Source organism: Cavia porcellus, unplaced genomic scaffold, assembly GCF_034190915.1.
Source record: "Cavia porcellus strain 051 isolate PalLab524CR breed Dunkin Hartley unplaced genomic scaffold, mCavPor4.1 scaffold_27, whole genome shotgun sequence".
Lineage (NCBI taxonomy): Eukaryota > Metazoa > Chordata > Mammalia > Rodentia > Caviidae > Cavia > Cavia porcellus.
Window position 1 is genome coordinate 31,984,914 of NW_026947510.1, and position 19,806 is coordinate 32,004,719.

At 36.1% G+C, this 19,806-nt stretch overlaps 1 protein-coding gene across 3 annotated transcripts; it reads right to left on the reverse strand.

The window, feature by feature from the left end:
- Positions 1-334: 334 nt before the first annotated feature.
- LOC100733508 (C-type lectin domain family 4 member A-like) lies at positions 335-19,708 on the reverse strand. Of its 3 annotated transcripts, none has more exons than XM_063238131.1 (6): positions 19,304-19,708; positions 18,270-18,386; positions 16,216-16,323; positions 14,409-14,560; positions 12,397-12,509; positions 335-490 (listed from the first exon to the last, which is right to left on the reverse strand). In XM_063238131.1, exons 1-6 carry the CDS (start codon positions 19,383-19,385, stop codon positions 418-420), a joined length of 645 nt encoding a protein of 214 aa, XP_063094201.1. In that variant the 5' UTR covers positions 19,386-19,708; the 3' UTR covers positions 335-417. The 3 variants fall into 3 exon arrangements, with proteins under 3 accessions (XP_063094201.1, XP_013008664.1, XP_003470478.2); XM_013153210.2 differs by lacking the exon at positions 335-490 and adding an exon at positions 2,625-2,738 and having other exon boundaries at positions 19,304-19,705; XM_003470430.3 differs by lacking the exon at positions 335-490 and adding an exon at positions 2,625-11,628 and having other exon boundaries at positions 19,304-19,703.
- Positions 19,709-19,806: the final 98 nt, after the last annotated feature.

Here is a 19,806-nt window from a genome sequence, read left to right on the forward strand (position 1 = left end):
GAAAATAAAATTAAATATATTTCTGGATGAAAGAAGAGGGATGATACTAAAAAAAAAAGTACAAGTGATTCAGTAAGTACTCAATAGAAAAACAAACATATGATAAATATGTATGTATAAGGGAGGTTTACAATGTCTATCTGCGAGTCAGGTATGAAAGTTGATGGAGATTCCCTGTATCCAGTCACATTTAAAAGCCTGTAGCCCACTGTAGAATACTATCTGAATCCATATCAGGAAGCTGCTGAGTATGTCGTGGAAGGCCAAAAAGTATACTGGAAGCCAGGAGATGGACTCTAAGGCAATGGCAAAGACTCCTCCAAAGAAACAGAAGTAAGATTTGCTTTCTTTTTTCCAATTTATTTTATTCAGGCTACAAGTCTGTTAGTTGGTGTCACCAGGCTGGGTCTTCCATCTTTAGTAAATCCATTCAGTCACTCCCAAAATTATGCTAAGCCAATCAGTTGGGTCTTTCTTTTGTATTTTCTTTCTTTTTTTTTTAATTTTATTTAAGGAGAAAAAAAAAACAGAAAAAGGTACAAGTTATACAGAATTTCAGAAAGAATAAACAGTAGGAAATAACTAGTTAATAGATTACATATTGTCATCTTAGCAATAGTTGTTCAAGTTATAAAATTAAAGCATAATAAAGTGGACTTTCAAACAGTGAGACTGCAAACAGTTTTGTTCAATGATCCAGCAAAACTCAGTAATATGGTTATCTATCTTATACACTTAAATATATGGTGACACAACAGTTAACTAAGACAATCTACTCCTTGTGAATTTAACAACCAAAATCATTTTCTTAAGCCACTTTAGTCTACAGATAGAAAGACAAATTCACACTTATGCCTGACATGGTACAACTGTCCTGTTAGGAAACAGAATAATTTTCAGAATATAAGATAAATTTTTCATTGCATGATGCCTACTCCTAGTATTTCATAACTTGAACATTATAACATAGACTTCACCATATTTAAGATCCAGTATATCAACATTAAGTTACGTAGGAAACACATCAGGAGAGAGTAATTAAAATTACAATCACTATTTCTGTAACATATCCTGAGGGTGTAGCTGGTATTTATAATACATTCCTCTACTACTCATTGTCTGTTGTCTTGGCAGTGATTCATATTTTTCATTTCTTAAGGTTCTAGGCCATTTCATCCTTCCTGGATTATTGTGGTTTCCCACTGATCTTAATAACATGGCACTGTAATACTAAGAGACCCTCTAATGCATCTTGTGCAAGCCAAATATATCCTTCTTTTCCTACATTTTGGAGTAACATTCCAATTTTCCCCTACATAGTTGGGGTCAATCACCACTGCCAACAAGCTAAGTCCCACTTTAGCTTGTTTACTCAGAGGGATGAAGAACCCAAAATGACCAGGGGGACGTGTTAGCTTCTAGTTCATTGAATCATTGTTTTGTTTCCTAGTGAAAAACTTTTCCTCTCTGGAAATATGACTTCAAAGCAAGCAGAGCATAAAGTCATACAAAAAGGAAGCAAAACCTTCGTCAGTGGATCACAAATAGTATTGATAAATGGTATCACACCTGCTTCCATTCGTTGATTTTTGGACCCAAGAATCCCATCTCTGTCAGACACAGTACCATATAGTGGATTCTGATTAAAGCATATACAACTTTTTGAAGAACTTTGCATTCACCTTGCAAACTATTACCACTTATCTGATGCTGTAAAAGGCCATTCCACCTTTCTATCTATCCAACTGCTTCCAAAAAGTGAGTAATATGGTAAGAATAGTGAATTTCATGAGCTTGAGCTCATTGCTTCACTTATTTTGTTATAAAATTCCTTGGTCAGAGGCAATGCTATGTGAAACACCATGATGGTGGATAAAGTATTCTCTAAGTTCAGAGATGGCAGTTTGAGCAAAACCATTATGTACAAGGAAAGAAAACCCATAATCAGAATAAATCCCTATGCCAGCAAAAAAAGAAGTATTGCCCTTTTCCATTATGGAAGCAGTCCAACATATTAACCTGCCTCCAGGTGGCAAGCAAATCACCCTGTGGAATTGTCCCATGGTTGGAAATCAGCATCAGTTTCTGCTTCTGGCTCATTATGTATTCAGCTGCGACTGTAGCCAGATCGACCTTGATGAGTGGGAGTCCCTGTTGCTAAGCCCATGCATAACCTCTTTCCCTACTGTAATGGACACTTTGTTTATTAGCTTATTTTTCAGTGAAAAAGGTGCCTAAAGAAAAATGTCACTGCTATCTGCCAAACATGTCATCCCATCCACTTGATTATTAAAGTTCTTTTCTGCTAAGGTCACATTTTGATAAGCATTTATATGAGATACAAAAATCTTTATATCATTTTATCATATGAAGACTCTATGTCCATACCTCTCCCCAAAATATGTTTGTCACCAATTATCCATTCATGGTCCTTCTAAGTTCCAACTACATGACAGACAATCAGCTACAGCCCATGAAAGAGTATACAGTCTGGTCATTTTTCTTCGAGAGAAAGTGTGCTACCAAGTTCACTGTCCAAAGTTCTGCCCACTGTAAAGATTTTCTTTTACCACTATCCTTTGGGGATATTCTGAAAAGGGACTTGCAATGCTACAGCTTCTTACTTTTGGGTGGGCCTTTCGTGATGTTCAGAATCATCCATAAACCAGAATGTAGCCTTCTCTTTGTCCGCTGATCATACAGTATACTATGAAGTCATAGATGCATTCAGTGAGATCCTAGGCAATAGAGCAGGGATAGGAATCATGGGTATTTAGGCAGCTACTTCATGTAACTTTCTTGTCACCTCTAGACCTGCTCTGGATCAATTATGTATGTACCATTTCCATTTCAAGATGAGCTTCTGTTTAGTTTTTTTTTTAATATTTTTTATTTTAAGATAATCAGCCAAACAAAATAAACCATAATAAAACCAATCAAAACAAAACCATAAAAATGATAAAGGACTTTGAAACAAAAAGTAGGGAATTAACAGTGACTGCCACCTTCCATTTTTAGATGTTTCCTCCCCTTTCACTTTCGTAATTTCTGTTGTGTGTGATGGACAGTTAATGTGCATGTCAAACTGCATGGATTGGTAGATCAAATAGTGTCCATCATGATCGGCAGCTCAGGTGCATGGTAACATGGTATCCTATGACCATATATGGAGTTTGCTTTAAGGTGCATAGCAGGCTAAAAGCAGTTTTTCAAAGGGAAAGCAGGTGCCTGCCAACATTGACAGAGCCTTGTTCCAAAATTCTAAAGTCCTGCAATGCATGTTGCCTTTGGGGCCTGTTAGAAACTCTAAACAGCATTGCCACATGTTACTGATATTTCAAATACTAATGGATCTGCTGGATCATATGGCTTCAGTTGTAAAACAGCCTGCATAGTAGCTTGGACCAGTTGCAGACCCTTTTCTTTTCCTGGAACCACTTAAAACTTGCAGTTTCTGAGTCCTTCCAGTAAGTAGGCTGAAATAAAACAATCACATGTGGAGTATGCTGCTGCCAATATTCAAATAGGCCCACTAGGCATTGGTCTCATTTTGGTTATAGGGAGAGCCAGATGTAAAAAGAGATATCTCTGTGTGGCCCATACCACTGAACTACTAGAAATTTCACTGAGGTAGAGGGCTTTGAAATTTATTCAGATTTATTTCCCACCATCTAGCTCCTAGATGCTCTACTAATAAATCCATAGTGCTGCAGACTTGGACTGATAAGCATGATATTATGAATGTAGTGGGCCAGTATGATACCTTATGGGAGAAAAGGCAATCAAAGTCCCCGTGAATAAGTTATGACACAGGACTAGCAAGTTAGTATAAACCTAAGATAGGACAGTTAAAGTGTATTGCTGGCCTTGTGAACTGAAAAAAAATTGTTTCTGATAGGCTTATGGATAGCTTTGAAGAAGACATTTGTCAAATTGACAGCTGCACATCAAGTTCCAGAAGATGTGTTAGTTTTCTCAAGAAAGGAAATCACATCTGGTACCGCTGCTGCAATTAAAGTCACCGCTTAATTCATTTTACAGTAATCTACTGCCATTGTTCAAGATCCATCCATTCTCTTCACAGGACAAATAGGATAAATAAATGGAGAGGTGGTGGTAACTAGTACCCCTGCATCCTTCTAGTCCTTTCGAGTGTCACTAATTGCTACAGTCCCTCGAGGAATGTGATATTGCTTTTGGTTTACAATTTTTCCAGGTAAAGGTAACTCTAATGGCTTCCATTTGGACTTCCCTACTGTAAAATCCATCACATCAGAGCTTAGGGAAGCAAGATGAATGTTCTGCCCAGTACTTAGTATATCTATCTAAAATATGCATTTTAAAACTTGGGAAATAATTACAGGATGCACTCTGAGACCTACTGGAACCACTTTGAGTCAGACCTATGCTAAAAGCCCATTGATCTCCTGATCGCAGTATGTCTCTAGTGTTACTTCAGGGCCATAATGATGTTTTGGATCCCCTGGAATCACTGTTAATTCAGAATCACTGTCCAGTAGTCCCTAAAATGTGCGATCATTTCTCAATATAGAATTACCCGGGTAGGAGAGCTAAGGTCTCTTTGAGGAAAATGAGAGAAAGATTAAAGTTATAGATTTTTGGTGGTACTCTAAGGTCCTACTTCAAGAAGATCTGGCTATCCCTTCATTCAAGGCAAACGCTCAAATCCAGGAATTGAATGAATTAATCTCTGATACTATGAGTTGAGATAAGGTTCTATTTATTTGTCCTCAAATTTTTCTGATTATATAAATCTCATAAAAATTTAGTAGTTTCAGTCTCTTTCACTTTTGGGGACACCATAGTTAACTATTCAGTGCTCTAGATCTACATATGTGAGATCATTTTGCTTACTATTCTACTTATGCTATCCTTTATGGTAAGAATTACACTTTGTCTTTGGTTGTCCAGTGATGCCAATTGACCCAGCTATTACAACAGTCACTTAAATTCATTGTCCTTCAGTTTTCCAATTGAATAACTGCAGCACCTGCTGTAAAGTCTGACATACAGAGAAGAAAAAAAAAAAAAATAACAGAGCTTGTTATGGTTTGTGTCTAGATTTTCTTCCAAAGTCTCACACAGTCATAGTGGTTTTTTGGAGGTGGCTGAATCTAAAGCGAATGATTTCCTGTGCAGTGCTGAGATTAAGGGTGCGAGTGCTACACTTGGCCTAGATTGTGTAGCCTGCATATAATACAAAGGACAAAAAGAGAAAAAGAGGCTGGTTCATTCTCTCTCTCTCTCTCTCTCTCTCTCTCTCTCTCTCTCTCTCCCCATCCTCTCTCTGTTTTTGCTGTCTCTGACATAAACTGTTGCCCTTGGCATCCTGCCTTAAAGCCACTTGCTTTTCCCCTTTAACTTTGGGTGTCAGGAATTTTGCCTCAGTAATAAAAGAAAAGAAACTAAGACAGAGCTCTTCAGGGATCCTGGTGTTTCCTTCATGAATCTGTTTCCTCAAGTAAAGGGTAGATTTTCTGGATCGTCTCCGTATTCACACTGATTAGGTTTAACATAACAAATCTACTCTGACATTCTCATTTTCCTAATCTTGGTGTGGATACTTTCACCTACAGCAAACCAGGAAATATTAGGTATCTCTAACTCACTCACAGTGTTGGAGCAAATTAGAGGGTCATGGAAAATCACAAGGCAAAACACAGATGACTAACTGTAATAGCATCACAAGCTTATCTATAGCTGACAATTACAAAATTATCACATGCTTATTTGTATCATGTGCTTGAAATAAAAGCACCCTACTGTATCTTTTATAAAAGTATTACTTGCATTTATTGTGTGCTGATCTTGTCCTCATCCCAGAAACTCTAATTGGCCTAGACCCTTAGTGGGTAAGATCCTAACTGGCCTAGCCTATACCAATCAACAAAGCAGTTTGCCTGTATAAGAACAGACTTCTCTCCTATTCATCATGCATCCTGAGCAGGATGTTCCCGTCTTCCAGCACTAATCTGCTGTTGAACTAGCTCTTGTTCTGCTTTCTCTGCACTTACCACACTTTAAACAAACTTTCGCTTTACACTATACCAGTACTGACACCCCATTTTCTGCTCAGAAGCCCACTTTGCCATTTTTCACTGCAATGAGGGCAAGAACGCAGTCAGGAGGTCATTAGAGGACACTTCTAGTCCCTCCTCCGCATGCCACACAATATAAGGCCATCTTTTTGATCTATACTTTTTCAGAGTCAAATAAATTGTTAACACCTTTTTTTAACTCCCTGAGCTGCAGCATTGAATTCATGATCCGTAACAACGGGTCCGTATCAACAAATTCAGCCTGATGCCAGTGAATATTTTCCATATCATTATCCCATAGCCTTAAAATACATTCCCCTACTTGCTCATCAGGTATTTGCTTAAGACAGCTGGAAAACTCAAGATGCTCTTTCGAAGAAGAGTAGATCTCATGAGCCACACTCATTTTAGGAGATTTTTGAGATTTAAGCCTAGTTATAGGACAAGTAACAAAAGTAGGTGGTGAGAGTGGGCCCATTGTCATGCTTCTTAACAGTATCATGCAAAATGAGATTCCTTTCCTCATGTAAGGGCAGCACAGCGAAGGGGGATGGCTTCTGCCATTGTGGGTGGGAATTCTCTTTCATTAGCAAAATAATTTCATTAGATTCCAGGAGCTCAGTCTCCCTCACCTTGTCAGTGTCCCCGCAAACATCCTCATTCTGATTTACAGAATCTCATTCATTTCTAAGCAGAGATCTCAGGTTTACTTCAGCTATGCTTTGAGGCTGAGCATCAAATTTATGCTGTATTTCAGCCAATTAAATTTCAAGGGCTTCTGTTTAAGCTTTTGCAATCTCAGCCTGGCTCGTAAAGGATAGAACATTCTCTTTCAGGAAACAGAAAATTTTAGATTATTTATGTAAACTGGAAATGAGAATCTGAAACTTTGAGCTCCTTATTTTCATTTATTAATTTATGTTCGTGCTCAGAAGACATTTTAGATTTTTTTATGGCTGCTTTGAGCTCATTGTTTTCTTTTAGTAATTTGTTCACAGATGCTATAAGTTCACAGATTCTATCCAGCATCACTATATTTTGAATTCTGCTAAAAATATTAAAAAGTATCCTGTATGGAGACACTAAATTCCTTGTATCTCACGAGTGGTGAATTAGGATGATTAAGTGGTTCAACAATGCACATTATTTTAAACAGTTCTCATCATGGCCTATTTACACTCTACAAAATATTGCAATATAACAAGAGATCATAGCGGGGCTGGGGATTTAGCTCAGCGGCATAAGTGCCTGCCTTGCAAGCAGGCAGTCGTCAGTTCGATCCCTGATATCGGTAAAAAAGAAAAGAGAGAGAGAGAGAGAGAGAGAGAGAGAGAGAGAGAGAGAGAGAGAGAGATCATGGCAGCTTTAAGTATCATCTGGTTAGAGATCCAATCCAGGAACAACTGAAGCCATTAAGAATTTTATCTTTACAATTCTATTCTTCTAGAGTCAACTTCTAGTATCAAAATCTGTATCAGTCAGTGTTCATTAGAGAAGCAGATTATATATAGCCAATGTCTTTGCACAAAATCAGTTGTGGAAGATTGCAAGAACATCATCTGTAAATGGTGACCCAAAAGATCCAGTCAAAAGTTGAAGGCCTGCAGTTATTTTAGAATCCTGTGCAAGTCTGTTCCAAGAAGCTGAAGGTATGCTAAAGAGTCTGTGCTGGAGGCCAGAAAACAGATATCTAAGGCAAGTGCAAAGACCAGAATTCCTCTATAGAAACAAAAGGCAGGCTTTCTTATGCTCTTTCAAATTATCCCATTTATACTGCAACCTTTTCGTTAGTGCCACTCACACCCAGAGTGGGTCTTTTATCTTCAGTAAACCCATCTGGTAATACTCAGAGCTATGGTAAGCCATTCAGTTGCGTGTTCCTTATTGAACTTGACAAAACAATTATGACAACAGTTAATTATGTGAATAATTATATATTAACTGTGAATAATGATAGATCAACAAATGAATAACCAAGAAGATATGAATAAATCCCTAGAAGAATCCTGCTTAAAGATAAAAAAATACAATATGAAGAAACAGTGAGTTAGGAGTTTGAATCTATAAACAAAACTGTAAGAAAAGTAATGCCTAAAGAGAGATGGATTCTTCAATGAACTAAAATAATTCAGAAAAATCAAGTTCATTCCATTTCAGACTCTTCAAAAAATTAAAAGATGAGATCATTTCCATTAAACATTAAAATTCTTTTTAAAAAGTCAACATTACACAAATACCAATGTCAAATATGGATACCAGAAGAGAAGAAAACTACAAGTAGCTATCTCTGAAATGTAAATGCAAAAGTCCACAACAAAATATGAAAAAACTGATTTTAACACTGGTCAAAAGGATCAGACCGGGCAATGAGATTTGTCATTGGGATGCAAGAATGATTCAGATATCAACCAATAGAGTATACTAGGTTAACCTGATAAAAAATAAAAATCCATATGATACAAATTCAGTAGGTAAGGAAAAGTACTTAACAAAGTTTAAAATACTGATGATGAATAATTTCAGAAAAATAGGCGTTGAGGGAACAGATTGAAAGGGTTGCTGGCCCAGACCAGACACTGTAGCCAGAAAAGCCTCAGCCAGAATTAGGGAGCTCCTGCCTCCCCCGCCCCTAGAGATTTACCTGTAACCCTATACCCCCCACCCTTCGAAACCTGCCCCTGGCGCCAAACGTGTGCCAACGAAATACCTGTGTATCTCTAATGGCCTTAGGGCACTGCCCTAAGCTTAGGCTACTTATATTCTCCCACGCCACGTGTCCACGGGAGAGATCACCGGCCAGGGGTGGAGATGCCATGCCCCAGGGGGTCAGGGGTGTCTCTCCCCGCATTCCCAAAATAAAGGTTACTTATATTTTATACTTCTTATCTTTTCAGCCGCCGCCAGTCCTCCTCCTCCTCCTCTTCCTCCCTTCCACAGTTCTATCACAGATCTCAACAGAGAAAGGGTTATAGTATAACAGGGTCATATTATTTTGAACTGTAAAAAGTATAAATCTCACCAAAAGAATAAGGAATAACAAGTTAATTCCACATACATTTGGATGTCCTCAACAGACAAGGGGAAAAAAATCAGGAAAAAGTCCCCAAGTAAGAAGAAAGGAGGAGGTAAAATTGTGAATGTTTGAAAATGACATCATCTTGTGCAAAGAAAGCTAGAAAGACTACATACAGAGAGAGAGAGAGAAAGAGAGAGAGAGAGAGAGAGAGAGAGAGAAATAGTAGATAATAAGTTTATTAGAGTTGGATGATACAAATAGATATTAACAATTCAATTGTCTCTACATACTTTAGCGCAAACTATCTGAAAAAATCCCATCTGATTTATAAGAGAATCAAATACAAGAAAATCCTTAGTAGTAACTGTAATCAAAACCAAAAATTTACAGAGACTGCTATACAACACTGATATAGAAATTAATTAAAGACAATCCCACTCAGAGTCTCAGAAATATCACCTTAATGCCTCTGAGGATTTCATTTACAATGCTGCCAGTGACTCAAGATGCCACTACACCAAGAACCAGGTTTCTACTATACTATACTATTGGAGGCCACATCAGATCTGAACCATAGCAAACAAAAAGCAATATAACTGCTCATCTGCTAGAATGACTGGTATTTTAAGCACATGAGTGGTCAAGGATTCACAAGATAGGAATAAAAAGGAAACCTTGTGCACTATTGGTTTTATTACAGGCAACTAATTTAGATAGAAATATTATAGACAGTCAGATTGAGCTAGGTCCTGGAAGGAACCAGTGCAGAAGACCAAATACCTTGCAACTGTTGGGGAGACACAGAACTCCTGCTGTGGGCTACATTTCAAAACAAAAGATCAAACAAATGCACCCACATCCTAAAGATTCATATTCTAAATAGGTCTCTGTCATCCTGAAGAAGCCAAGAGTCACAATCTCAACCCCCTACAGTCACTGTTCTTTAAGCATGCCTTCTTGCTAAGTGACTTACTTCCCTAGTTGTCCCCAATTTAATCAATTTTACCTGAATAATTAATCCTACTGATTGACCATAATTCTGTCCCACTTAATGCCCTCTTACTTTGCAAGTTCCCATATTTTCCCCATCTTAAACCTGCCTCACTTTGTGGTTTTACTCTATAAAAGTTCCTGTAAAAAAAGTCTTTGGCCACCTGTGCAGGACCCCTTTTGTCTCTCTCTCAGACAAAAGCTTTCTTTCTCTCAATAAATATGTTCTGCTCTTAACCTTGGTTGTTCTTAAAATTCATTCTTCGATTTTAGAGAACATGAACTCATACTGGCTGTCCAGTAGTTTGGAAGTTTCATTCCCCTATATCAGTTTGACAGTAAAATGGTAAAAACATTACGTAAAAGAACATAAAAGATTCTCAAAAAAATGCAATTACCATATCTTCCAACAATTTCACTTTGGGGAATATGTCAAAAATAATAAAAGCACTATTTAGATCCATCTTTACTCTCACGTTAATTACAATATTTTTTGCAAAGGTGGGCACATGAAAACAATTTGTTCATAGGTGAATTGGTAAAGAAAATATGAAAATATATTTTAACTCAAATAGACACTATATATATATATATATTTTACCATAAAATGGCTACACGATCATTTGCAACAATATGGATGAATATAGCAGATCAACATTAGACAGTGAGATATATAAACAGAGTGATGAGTATTACATGATCCACTTATATACAGACCATAGAAAAATCAACAAAATAACATCAAAAAGTACAGTGCTTAAAAGAAGCTAAGAGGTATGGGGAAAAGGGAGATGTTCAAACAATATTAACATTCAGCTAACAGATCATTAAGTTCTAAGAAATTAACATGCAGCATAATGACTATAGTCAAATATTACATGATTTTAGTATGCCTGTGGCAATCTTAAATCTCAGTGCACAAAAATGCTAACTATGTTAGATAATGGATGTTTTAACAAATTTGATTGTAATAACCATTTCATAATATATATGTCTATCAAGTCATTACATTACAGTATAACTTAAATATATACAATTTTGTTTGTCTGTTACGCATCAATCATGACAAAGTGAGAAAAAAGAGAAAGAAATTCTGCCAAGTAGAGGAATTACATTGCATAATATTATCAGTAAATAAACCCTTCACAATCAAGTAATATAGAAGGCTTCCACATACATGCGCACAAAATGGATCTCCACTATAGTCTATGGGACATGGAAAATATTCAATAAGTGTTTATTTTATGATAAGAAAATTAATTAACAAGCAAATAAATATGTGAATCAATTTTCTCATCTGTGCAGTACTTGACTACTATCCCAAAATTCTATGATATCTCTAACAAATAAATCAGAATGTATTAGCTCTCAAGATAATGATGGATGGCAATCCAACCACTTGTCCTTGAAGAATATTTGATTCATAAATAGATCTTCATCATCTCACAAACTGAACGTTTTTTAGTATGACAAGAAATATTATTCCAACCCCATTCACCAAACGATAGGGTTAGAATAACACAACGCCCCAAACTGTTTTTGGGCTGTTTTCGAAACCAGAATCTGAAAGTGAGAAAAAAAAATTAATGCATTTTTTTCCAACAGTATTTTGTAAAGGGTTAGAGATAATAATGGGGCTTGGGTGGACTCTCAGGATCAGGTTTCAAATATTTCCACTCAACTCTTCTTTCTTATGCAATTTCTCCTCCTCCCACATCTATGGTGTTTCCCTTGCAAATGGTGCATATGTCACGCAGTATTCTCACAGTTTACTGCATTAACTATATTCCTTCAAATAGCCCAGAGGATCTCCTCTATCTGTTCACTCTTTGGTCCAATTCCCAGGGGACCATGGGTCTTACATGCTGAACAGATTCCACTCAGGTACAATATAAAAATATAGTTATTTGTGAAGAATGAGTTAAAAAAATTATCACTGGGATCTCAGTCAAGATATTTACTCCTTTCATTTCCAATTTTCACACATAAAAATTGGGGATAAAGTAATGTCGTTATGTATTACACAGGAAATATGAAGGTCTAAATTGGTGATAACTGAAATAGCCAAGTTTTTTAAAAAATTACATGAATTAAGAAATATTAGACTAGTAGAATTATCTATAGTCTCCTGGCTCAGTTTTCTCTTTTCTATAGTGGGAAAAATAACAATGTATGTCATTGGGTTCCCAAATAAAATGATAAAATTTTTAATCTAGCATCCTGCAGTTCATACAAAACTGAGCTCCTTCAGTACTATAGCTGCTAGCTGGAACGTCTTAAGTATCCTTCATGATCCAGACCTAGGGCTCCTCTATCTGACACTGTACTCACGCGGCAGTTTCATTGTACGGTGAGTGGTCAACCCATTGCCATTGTTTCTGACCCTCTGGATCTGACAGTCCCACATAGGCAGAGATTATTTTCAGATTCTGGATGATGAAATCCTAATAAAAGGGAAGCAATAAATTAGATCCTTCATAGTATTCAGTTGCATTGAGTTCTTTTATTTTTCATTTTTCCATGTTTTTTTTAAAGTTTAAAATGTATATTTTACTTATACAAAATTATGAAGTACAGTGTGATAACTGCTTATATGGGTAAAATATATATTGACAGAATCAGTTCAGTTAACAATTCCTTCTTTTTAAACACTTTCTGTAATATTTCAACTGAGTTCTCTACGGTCATTCAGTAGGAAGAAGGAAAGGAGACCAGGGATAGCCATGTGCTGCCTCCTAATAGTACTAGTCTCTGGCTGATCAGAGAAGGGTCACAGACATTGCTTGTCAGCCTGATTTTCATTGCTTATAGAAACAATTGCTGTGCATGATCTTAATGAGTTCTCATCTCAGACTCATTTTTACCACTTTTTTTCACAAAGAAATGACATTCTTCAAAGTTGTAAAAGACTATTTTTGCAGATGTTATCTTCTTTTTATATTGTCAGATTTTTAATTAATTTTTATTGTTGTATATTATTGGAAACGCAAATATCGAGTTCAGTCACCCAAGTATTGTAATCTTCTTTCTAGTCTTCCTCACAATCCAAACAGTTATATTTGTATTGAGACCTTATTGGAATCCCAGTCAGTCAATTGCAATCTATCACCACCAATGAAACCCACGGCGAGAGTAAGACACCAAGACATATTCCAAGTTAAGGGCAGCCAAGGGGACCCAAGTCCATTTCCAGTGAGGACATGTGGACAAAGGCCTCGATCCTAGGCCTCTCCCAGCATTTAATATCTTATGAAGAAAGGTAAGAGTGGCTCAGGGATGAGTGATCAGTATTCAGTCAGGGATTACTGAATAACTTGAGCTGGCTGGCCAGGTTCAAGGATGGCATCTTTGTAATTTGCAGAGATAGACATGAAGAAGGATCAATTTACATAACCTGATTAAGGGTAGCAGTAGAATTGTTTTGGGGGGGCTACTTCTTCGGTTTTGAATATGCAAACTCTTGTGCCCTGGAGAGTCATAGCCTCTTATCTTGAGTCTCCTACCTGGTTGTTGACATTCCTGGAGCAAATTGCTCTGCATCTCACAGGCTCAATCCTGTAATGTGGAGAGCACCATGCAAGGAAACAGGACTGTCTGACGGCTAGACTTTGCACACTAACACCTCGGCTAGCCTTATTTGCAATGCTTAGAGCCAACTGAAGAAAGAAGGAAATATCCTAGCCAGCCTTTCACATGTAAGTATAAGGAAATGAGTCCCCCAAGTAATCAAAATCACAGCAATTGTTTTGGATTCAAAGGGAGTCACTGGAGTTGTCTCTCACATCTGTGATGGCTGCACACTAGCACCTGGGCTAGCCTTGTTTGCCATGCTCAGAGTTAATTGAAGAGAAGGAAATACCCCAGCCACCTTTTTACATATCAGTGTAAGGAAATGAGTCTCCAAATATTCAAAGTCACAGTAATTGTTTTGGATTCAAAGGGAGACACTGGAGTTGTCTCGCACAGTATATGGCTCTTCCCGTGCTTCAACTTTACTTCCCTATTCAAATTAAGAGCTCTTTCTGTAAAGCAATTCAAGCTTTATAAAGCTTTAAAAAACTGAAATAACACACTTCAGGGTAAGCCTTTTCTTGCCACAACTCAACATCCTAAGTGTTGCATTTCTAGCCTCATATGTTATATTCTGATGCACAATTTCTTCTGGGAGGAAGTTACTTTTACTGAAGCAAGATAAAATTATGGGATACAAAGTCTTTCATATCATACTGAAAACCTCCATGACAGCACCAATATCCCAAACAATAAATAACACCTCCTTCTTGGCAAAAAGAGATACACACAAACCAGCCATGGCTCAGACTCCATTGTCTCTTTGACAGTACCTGTTCTTCCTTGGAGTTGATCACCACCAGGTGAGCCTCCATTCTATAGCAGTTCTCTGCACTTTCATTCCAGGTTTTAAAGTCATTAGAAAACAAGTAACAATGGACACTAAATGATTTCCAGTTCTTTGGACAACAGCTCCAGATTTTCCCTTTATTAGAATGAAGGGCATATAAATGAAAACAACTTTCAAAACTGAATGTTATTAAAAGGAATGACCCAGGGAGAGCACATGGAATTTGGAACACATATCTTAATGCAGACATAACAAGCAGACCCACCCCTCGATGCTGAGTAACTAAAGTACCTTGCATCAGGCAATAATGGCTCAGGGCTCTTTCCTTTGCTAGAGTAGAATCAGAAAAGGCAAGATAAAATACAATGCTTAAAAATCTCCTGGGTTTACCAGAAAATAACTCATCATGCCAAGAACTAGAAAATCTGAAATTTAATTTTAAAAGATAGTCAATAGAAGTCAATAAAGAAGGTCATAAATGTCAGAATTATGAAGAAAAGGCTTTAAAGCAGCCTTGGTAAAAATGCTTCAACAAGAAGATGAAATTACTCTTGAAGCAAAGGAGGAAAATAGTCATAGCAAAGACATATATGATATCAAGGAGATTCAGATAGAAATTTAACTATTGAAGATACAATAATGTTTTAAAAGGTCAGTGGTTGAGCTCAACAACAAAGAGAGAGAAATCAGTAAATCATCTGACAAAGCAAGACAGATTGCAAACTGAGCCACAGAGATAAAATAGATGCAAGAAAAATAAATGTAACCTCACAATGTGATCCTAAAAGTGCATTTAACAAACAGAAGTAACACAACTTATGTGCTGTTTCAGAAAGAAAGAAGAAACAGAGAGAGAGAGAGAGAGAGAGAGAACTCAGAATAGAATAACCTGTGAAGACAGAGAGCTACTTTGTGGCAGCCTAGATTTAGAGGAGAGGCATTAGGAAATGATACCTAGTAGACAGAGTGCTTTGCTTTGAGATAACAAAAATGACTTAAATTTACAGTCCTCAAATACAAAAAAAAAAAAAAAAAAAAAAAAAACTAAATAAACATCACAGCCAAAAGGAGATAAAGATATATGAATGTTAAATGGAATATAGTGCCCTGCATGGAATTGTGAGGAAAAACTGAGAAGAAAATTGGAATAAAGTATGAACTTTGGGTCGAGAAAGTAGCTCACTGATACAGTACTTGCCTGACACTCTTAAAACCTTTAGTTCAATTCCTAGATGAAAAAAGTCTTAAATTCTAATTAGTGATAATATATCAATGTGTGCTCATTAGGAGTAACAATCACCCTTCCTCATGCATGATGCTAATAATAGATTCTCTGTGTGCATGATGTAATTAAAATTAGATCTTTTCATGTCATATGCTCAACCTTCCTGTAACTATAAAAATATAAATTATGAAACTTTAAAATGCAGTATTTATTTAAAAATTAATACAGTTGCTCATAATAGAAGTCATTGTCATCATCATCATTTTAAGCAAATGGCTGTACCAGGGATAGGAAGGGAAGAGCAGTATGCAGAAAAGTTTAAAAATGAGCAAAAGCTGAAGAAAGCTAAAAGCACTATAACCCTTGTTATAATCAAGCTTTGCACATACAAGTCAAGACACAGATAGAAAAACTTTAGGTTGATATAATGGTATACTTATAGCTTATAATGATCATGAGACTCCACTTCTTAGAATGAGATACCTGGGAACCTTATTAGAAATACTGGCTTGATATTCTAAATAGTATTTTCAGAAATTATATTCTAGGCATAGTAAAAATTTACCTTTTGTGGTTGAATTAGTTTTTATGCACTCCAGTTCTTGGTGCGTTTTTGAGCTTTCTATGGGAATCTTCTTTTCTTGAAGAAGTTGAGAATATTTATGAAAGATAACTAAAAAATGAACAAGAATCATTCATTTTCCTGGTTATTATTATGACCATGTTGTCTACTTATGTTCCTATCTTTGTTGCATTCTTCATACAAACATTTACAAATGCCCAGTGAGGTAGAAAGAGTGACTGGAAAAGTTTTCCCATCACTGTACAGTCAATGAAATCCTAATCCTACCAGCCTTAAATAAAGTTTCCTTAAATAACTGAAACATCAGTAGTTGAAAGGGGACATGGCATTCCCATCACAATGGATCTTAAGAGTCTTGTCCACATTCTCCCTCACTACGCAATGTAAGACGCATACAAAGGGTAGATCTTAGGAGATGTGCAGTGAAGGGCAGATAAAACTTTTATTTGAGAGTTACATACCCGGGGGACTTGTGGAAAGGTGGACCTAGCTAATTATCAATTTCTTAGATTAGAAAATAGAAAATTTTAAAATAACTCAAATTCTTTTCCTCCTCTTTTTTTTTTTTTTTTTCTATTTCAACTGGCCCTGACTCAGTACCCACTCTCCTATCTCTAAAAATTTAGAATGAACTCAACTGTTCTCATAGAAACTGAATTTCTCTCCTTTTTTTCCTTCCCTCCTCCTTACTCCTTGACCTACCACATTCTGGCTTTTTTTTAGCAGCTCTTTCACAGTTGTGAAAGACCTGCTATCCTAGGACCAGTATTGTTCCCCTTCCTACGGGATATTATGTCACATTTAACCACAGTTCTTTTCCCTCTCATCTCTTGGCACATTGCTTTTTCTTGTTCTTGCTGCTGTTTCTTGCACTCTTTTATAAGTTTATCTTCCTCCACTCACCTCTTTTGAAGTGAAACATTCCCTCTTATTCCAACCTTATTCCCCATTATCTTACTTAATCTTGTTTTTGAGTGACATCGTATAGTCTTGTTGTGTTACCTGTTTGGAAGTCATGTGGATGAATTTACTCATTCTTTATAAACTTCTAAAGTTCTGTCTCCCACTGGATATGTACATATGAGGTTCAACTCAACATGCTTAAAACTAAAATCAACATCTTCCAGCTCAAGCTAGCTACTCATACATGGTTCCTCTCTCCTTGGATAGCTTCATGTTTGCTGAGTTTATCAAGTCAAGATATTAGAGTCACAATTTACCTCTTTATCACCCTTAATCCACAGATCTAAGTATTCATCAAGTTCTGCCTCCTTATTTCTACCTCCTTTTCATTCAAAACTTGACTCATCTCTTTCTTCACTAACACTGTCCTTAGGTTAATTTCTATTTAAAATCAGATTATAGATTAACCATGTAACTTCTCTCGTTACCTCCATTTGATTCTTTAATTTTTACTTTTGAGAGCAAAGCATATCTGTTCCAGGAATTTTAGCCTGACACAGAAAATGGCTATTATTACCTACTGGATGACTGAATGAGTAAAATATATAATTGAAAATTTAATAATTTTAAGGTTGTTAAATATTTGAACATTTCTGAAAGCCATGATAAGTAGATATCCATGTATATGCTAAATTATCTTTTATATGTCACACATAGACATAATTTAGGCATCATAGACATAATTAGAAGCATATCATTGGAAAAGTTGTCCTGGACTATTTTTAACCTATTTTCTGTCCAATTGATCATCTCAATGTATCAGTATCTGTGCACTCAGATTCATCTGACCTTATATAGAGATGATGCCCCATAGATTTCACTTGACTACACCAATTGAAGCATTTACTTCAGTTGATCCAATGAGAAATGATTTAATTGTTTTTAAAGCAAAATTATTGAATAGAAATAAAGAAAGAGATACTTAATGGATTCCTATAAATTATATATCCCTCTAAATTATTAAATTTCTTATTAGCTAATGAAATGAATACACTGTCAAATGTCAATATTCAATGAGCATCATTGCTTCATGTAAAGCAAATATTGCTTGTTAATTCTGCTGGTATACTTACTGATGAAAGCAACAAGGAATAAGATCACCAAAAGTAGGAACAGTATCAATAATGTGATGAGTAACAGCTTGGGAAAACCAATATTACTTTGGTGAGAGGTGATCTTCTTTTTGGAAGCTGAAGGAGAAACCAAATTAATTTCATCAGTTATAAATTTTGTTCTTCTTTTTTCTTTGTACTCGTCTTCACTTGCATGATATATAATTTAATATCATAGAATTTGTACTAACATTAAAATAGTAAGAAAGGATGATGTTAATTGAAGAAACTTTAAAACTTATACAAATATAAATTCTTTCCACTGAGAAACCTCTTGTTAATGATTATGTATATATCCTTTTAGCAATTTTAAGTGTATTTTTACATACTCTTACATACAATTTTAACATATTTTAATATGATTGCACAGTACTTCATTTAAATAATCTCCTGTATTATTTATAGCCTTAAATATTTATGTTCATAGTAGGTAAATCTTTATTATCTTATATAACCATTTAGGTCAGTATTTTTAGTTGTCACATCATGGTTTGAAACCACTTTCGGTGTTGGGCATGTGGTTCAGTGTTAGAGCATATGCCTAGCACATATAAAACATGGAAGTAGAATCCTGCAAAAGACAAAGCCAAATAAAGTTTTCCAAGTAAATTTTTTTAAAAAAGCATTTTCCTAAAGTTACAAAATATTGTCAAGTGGGTAAAAGTAAACCTCAGGATTATATAACATAATTTCAATTTTGGAATAACATCTTGGCACAATCTATATATTTCTTTATATAAGGATATACAGTAACTTGTAAAATGTGCTTTTCTCTAAATGTTAAGAGTAGAGAAATCACCTAAAATTTTTCATTTCTATTATACATCCCTATAGTCCCAAGCACTTAACTACAAGTATCTCAGTCTGATGATTACTCATCTTTTTCACTGAATCTCAAACAACAAGCAAAAACATCAGCCATTCTGGGTTCATAAAGCCTCTGTCCATCCTTCACCCCATCACTAAGTCCAATCACTAGAAAAAAAAATTCTTACCATCTGGAGACAATGAGGTGGTGCCTGAGGACTTCGATTCAGTTTTGAACCTCACTTCAGCATACGTAATTTCCAAATCCATGTTGAGAGAGATTTTCTGCTTTTTCAGAAAATCTGTTTCATCTTTTTCCTAAAACATCCTATAAATAATGCCCAAACCTGGTGATAGATTCTCCAATCATTCAGCAAGATAAGAGCCGTGTTGTAAAAGGCCAGTAGCCTTGAGAGCAATCTCATTAAAATTAGGAACCACAATGTGGAATCCCTCAGGTCCCAGACAGAGGTCCCACCACCAAGACAAGCACAGTGACAGTTGTGGCTGTTAAACATGTGGAATACAATTCTCAAATGCAAAAAAAGAAAAAAGAAACTCAGACTGCAAGAGAAAGAAACAGGAAGAAAGAGAAAGAGGAAGCAAGCAAATAGAGATCTGTGGTCTGTGGACTCACAGCAAAAAGAATGCCCAGATGGTTCTGTGTGTCAATATTGTTGCATACAAACCA

Coding starts and splice junctions, on each gene's coding strand:
- LOC100733508 (XM_003470430.3), bottom strand. CDS start 19,385: ATGGATTTGGAAATTACGTATGCTGAAGTGAGGTTCAAAACTGAATCG. Junction 16,324..18,269: donor ATTCCTTGTTGCTTTCATCA/GTAAGTATACCA, acceptor TTCATTTTTTAG/TTATCTTTCATAAATATTCT. Junction 12,510..14,408: donor TCAACTCCAAGGAAGAACAG/GTACTGTCAAAG, acceptor CCCTTTTATTAG/GATTTCATCATCCAGAATCT.